We start from the raw sequence: 5,265 nt of genomic DNA on the forward strand, positions 1-5,265 counted from the left end.
TTTTTATCAGGTATCTAATACATACACATTAAAAGGTTATTTACCAATACTAATTCCATTACTGTACATTCAGGATCCAAATAATAAATACGTTTTGTGTTTAACTTATAAATCAATTTTCGGATTTATGATAACATTACTTTCTTGATTTTAAGATTGCATTTATTTTCAGACGGAAATAGAACAGGCTGAAATGTCGAATATACCAATCATGAGATTTCTATAAGTCCCAATATGTAAAAGTATGATGCATTTTCAACTTAAAAATAAATAGATTTTGCCACAATTTTATTCAGTAATAATACTTTTGTCTAGTTTGCACAGTATTTCATTAGGTACGTACCAAAGTGAAATAATATAAAATGAAGATTATTTGTTTATTAAACATTCCAGGATACTACTCTCAGTTTGATAGACTGTCTCCGAACATGTACGATAGCTAATGAAATTCCTGTTACTAAAATGTCATTGGACTCCGTAGTCCATTAATTAGACGCCTTACGCATTGTTAATAATCCTCCCAGAGAAGTCGACTCCATCTTAAAACCCTCGCTTCACTCGGGAGTTAACGCACGACACCCTCGCTGCGCTCGGGAGTTAAATCTGGAGTCTTCGTTACGCTCAGGATTCAATACCGTACCCATGAGATAATAAAGTGCTTTATTCCCTTTAATCTACTAATAGTATTTATGCAATTGTTACATAAAGAGGGTCTTGAAAACCATAGTGTGGGTTAACGATAGCAGCGAAGTGAATATCGTTATAGCATCACACGAGTGTTTTAAGGCCTAATTATGTAAAATTTCATACAATATTTTATATACACACATTATCGCCGAAATATATAATATATATATATATCGGGGATTTCGGAATTTCTCGTTTAAAGGTATTAGATGAAAATAATTATGAGCAATGATGATGAAATATTCATTTATTACTAAGTATTACGTGCCCTCACACAGTATACATCATATGCGTGAGAAACATTGAAACTAAATATTTTGCGCGCACTGAAAAAATTAAATTTTATTGCCAGCTTTTTTACTGACTGTAATTTTTATATGTGTTGCCATCTAGGGCAAAGTACTTGTCAAGACGAATCAAACGAGCCAAAGTCGATGTGGTTATATAGATTATTTACAGAGTTCCTACGGCCACCTTCCAGCTCCATCATCAGATCAGGCTTCATAAATCATAATAATATACTGCATTGTCATTTGATTTACACACGTATGTAAAATTTAAACTTAATCTGAAAACGCATATTTAGTCAAGTTTAGCTTCCTAAATTTTATCCATACCTACTAATAACTACTCTAACAGGGCAAGATAAGTAAAAACTTGTGAGTAATAAAATAAATTAAGTTAAGGAATAAAAACATTATATCGCAACAATTTTTTTCTTAATTTTACTACGACGGAAAATGTACAACGATCAAGATGTGTTTAATGTTTCGGCAACGCTCGCATCGTACGCACACACAGCAAAACGTTGTAGTGCGGGCGAAACACGGGCCGCGGGAACGAGATCGCGCCAGTGACGAGTTGGGACAAAATGTTTGCGCGCTCTTAAAAGTAAGTACCTAGAATAAATATTTATGACAAGTTAAATTCTAATTAAACATATTCAGGCTCTAGTTTAGTGCGATACATGCATACATACATAAAAATGTGTTGTACCTAATATATTTTGTCGTTGCCATATAATGTCAATAATAATAGCTGCTCGGCTTGATCTGAGGCAGGTGTTCAATATTGCCTCTTAAGGTATTATATCTCACCTTTTACACATCCTTTTTAGAACAAACAATAAATCGTCCGTATCCTGTCCTACTACCCAGAACATTTAAAACCACTTTTTGCAAAACTACATCAAGTTAAATAGCAAAAATATTAACCAGTTTAAAAACTGGTTTAGTTTCGCAGATGCTTGCGATACGGGGGACCCCGTACTCCGTTACTATCCTAAAGTTATTCTTCTGCATTCTCAGGCGTTTTTAGCTTCATTATCAGAAAGCCATATCATTGTTTATCTTTCCGACATTTAAATTGTCAAGTTTTTTATGAAAATAACGCTACCTATTCCCATTTTCTTTCGAAGTCGCTTATTGAAAGTCGCAGTGCGAACAGTCTACCATAATACCCAAGGTGGTAATTTTTCAAAATGTTTCCTGATATTGTAAAGAGGTTTCATTTAAATTTATTTATCTTTACTTACCCTATTTTTTTGGCTCTCCCCACATTAAACGCGGAATCAGATGAAACCGTTTAAAAAAAAAGCATTATGTAGATGGTACGCCAGAATGAGCAAAAAGTAGGTCGATTGGCTCTGCTCTGCGAACGAAGATTCCACTTTGACAGACGCAGGCAGACACTGCATATTTCGCTATTGTTGGTCGACTAGATAGCAGTGGCGAAGCGGCCATAGAACTCTATTCCCACCGGCTTGCCCATTATTTACAAAATAGAACAACAAGAATACAGAATTTATGAAAGATGTAAACGATTTTTGCTTCGGCTTTAGCACGGAAATATCTGACGCCACGCCAGTGCTAAATAGCCCAGCTTGGCATCCTGGGTGCGTTCCCCGGTCGGGGCAGATATCTATTTGTATGAAAAATACAAATGTATGTTCGTTCTCAAGTTTTGGGTTTATGTACTCGTATGCCGTTGCCAAGTATGTCGGGGTAAGAAAAGGTTCGTTACTTTTGGACCTTAACGTAATTGAAATAGAGTTGAAAAGTGACGAACCTTTTCTTACCCCGACTATACCATAACACAAGCTTTGTTTACTTAGTACCTACTAGGTCAAATTAGTATCAGTGTCAAGTACCAAGTGTCCCGTGGTATTTATTTATTATTGTTTTGCGACTAAATCTTACGTCATTTTCTAGGTCACGTTAATGACGCTATGACAACGGGCTGTGAAAAATGTACCGAGTGGCAGAGGAAGAGCGCCAGGAAAGTGGTGAAGCACTTAAAGGAACACGAGCAGGAGTACTGGGAGCAAATGAAGGCCAAATATGACCCGGGAGACAAGTACAAGCCCACGTATGAGGCCTTCCTTGCGCGAGATGATAATTTCTGAGAACATCAAGCGAGGTCGAAGTGCTGCGGACGGCAGAAGCCGGTTTAAACAACACCTTGTATTATACGCGTGTGCATAGCTTGCTTGCTGTTTGAAGGAAAGAATAGATATGCGTGATAACATAAAATTAAATAAAAACGCATGTCACGAAATGGTTCCAAATCAGTAATCTGCTGGTACTGCGAACGGCAAATTTGCTTGTTGAAGTTTGGTTGCTCTTTAGTGCGCGCAATAGTAGGTACCTATGCATAAGGCGAAGTATTACTTAAACACGTTGTCTTAAACCTTTGTCGTTCGCAAATTTTTCTTCACTTTTTATTTGCTCTGACGTTAGGGCATCGATTCTCATTCACGATACAGTAACTTTACAATGCTTAAGTTAAAAAAAACCGCTTTATTTATGTTGAATGTACCTACATATCTACATTTTGTTAACATTTGTATTGATTAGCATTCGATACTTATACATGCACTGCACAACATTTCCTATATTTGGATCAAAAAGATAAAGCTTGTAAAGAAAGGGGCATAAACTAGCACTGTAAATATTATGCAGCATACACCTATGGCTCCAAAATATTCTTGAAGTAAAATCGAAAGTGTTGCTAACAAAGAAAGCTTAAAAGCTTTCAAGATTTAGCTTTCAATATTTCAAGATTTATTTCTATGGTAGGCAACCTACCCAGGTAGGAAGTCAATTGATGTTAAATATGATGTCAGTAAAGAGATGTAAACGGTATTTTGTACCTGAATAAGTATCCAACTAACCTAATCTAACTTACCCTGAATAATAAAAAGATAATAAATGAAATGAAGTTTAAATAATACTGTTTTATTTTATTCTCAACATACTATCTTATGCTTATCGTATCGTTTGCTCCCATAGAAGAATAAAAAAGCACCCACGTGTGCGTATATCAACCAACACGCAGTGTAGGATTCCGTATGCGGCAAATTCGGATTTATGATAACATTACTTTCTTGATTTTAAGATTGCATTTATTTTCAGACGGAAAATAGAACAGGCTGAAATGTCGAATATACCTAATCATGAGATTTCTATAAGTCCCAATATGTAAAATGTATGATGCATTTTCAACTTAAAAAATAAATAGATTTTGCCACAATTTTATTCAGTAATAATACTTTTGTCTAGTTTGCACAGTATTTCATTAGGTACGTACCAAGTGAAATCATATAAAATGAAGATTATTGTTTATTAAACATTCCAGGATACTACTCAGTTTTGATAGACTGTCTCCGAACATGTACGATAGCTAATGAAAGTCCTGTTACTAAAATGTCATTGGACTCCGTAGTCCATTAAATTAGACGCCTTACGCATTGTAATAATCTACTCCCAGAGAAGTCGACTCATCTTAAAACCCTCGCTTCACTCGGGAGTTAACGCACGACACCCTCGCTGCGCTCGGGAGTTAAATCTGGAGTCCTTCGTTACGCTCAGGATTCAATACCGTACCCATGAGATAATAAAGTGCTTTATTCCCTTTAATTCTACTAATAGTAATTTTATGCAATTTGTTACATAAAGAGGGGTCTTGAAACCATAGTGTGGGTTTAACGATAGCACGAAGTGAATATCGTTATAGCATACACACGAGTGTTTTAAGGCCTAATTAATGTAAAATTTCATACATATTTTTATATACACACATTATCGCCGAAATATATATATATATATATATTATCGGGGATTTCGGAATTTCTCGTTTAAAGGTATTAGATGAAAATAATTATGAGCAATGATGATGAAATATATTCATTTATTTACTAAGTATTACGTGCCCTCACACAGTATACCATCATATGCGTGAGAAACATTGAAACTAAATATTTTGCGCGCACTGAAAAATTAAATTTTTATTGCCAGCTTTTTTTACTGACTGTAATTTTTATATGTTGTTGCCATCTAGGGCAAAGTACTTGTCAAGACGAATCAAACGAGCCCAAAGTCGATGTGGTTATATAGATTTATTACAGAGTTCCTACGGCCACCTTCCAGCTCATCATCAGATCAGGCTTCATAAATAATAATAATACTGCATTGTCATTTGATTTACACACGTATGTAAAATTTTAACTTAATCTGAAAACGCATATTTAGTCAAGTTTAGCTTCCTAAATTTTATCCATACCTACTAATAACTAACATA

General features: G+C 35.1%; 1 protein-coding gene across 1 annotated transcript; it reads left to right on the forward strand.

Moving 5' to 3' along the window:
* Positions 1-2,852: 2,852 nt before the first annotated feature.
* On the forward strand, positions 2,853-3,595 carry LOC141430761 (putative odorant-binding protein A10). The gene has a single exon (XM_074091621.1). The coding sequence runs from the start codon at positions 2,915-2,917 to the stop codon at positions 3,089-3,091; it is 177 nt and encodes a 58-aa protein (XP_073947722.1). The 5' UTR covers positions 2,853-2,914; the 3' UTR covers positions 3,092-3,595.
* Positions 3,596-5,265: the final 1,670 nt, after the last annotated feature.

Source organism: Choristoneura fumiferana, chromosome 9, assembly GCF_025370935.1.
Source record: "Choristoneura fumiferana chromosome 9, NRCan_CFum_1, whole genome shotgun sequence".
NCBI classification, from domain to species: Eukaryota; Metazoa; Arthropoda; class Insecta; order Lepidoptera; family Tortricidae; genus Choristoneura; species Choristoneura fumiferana.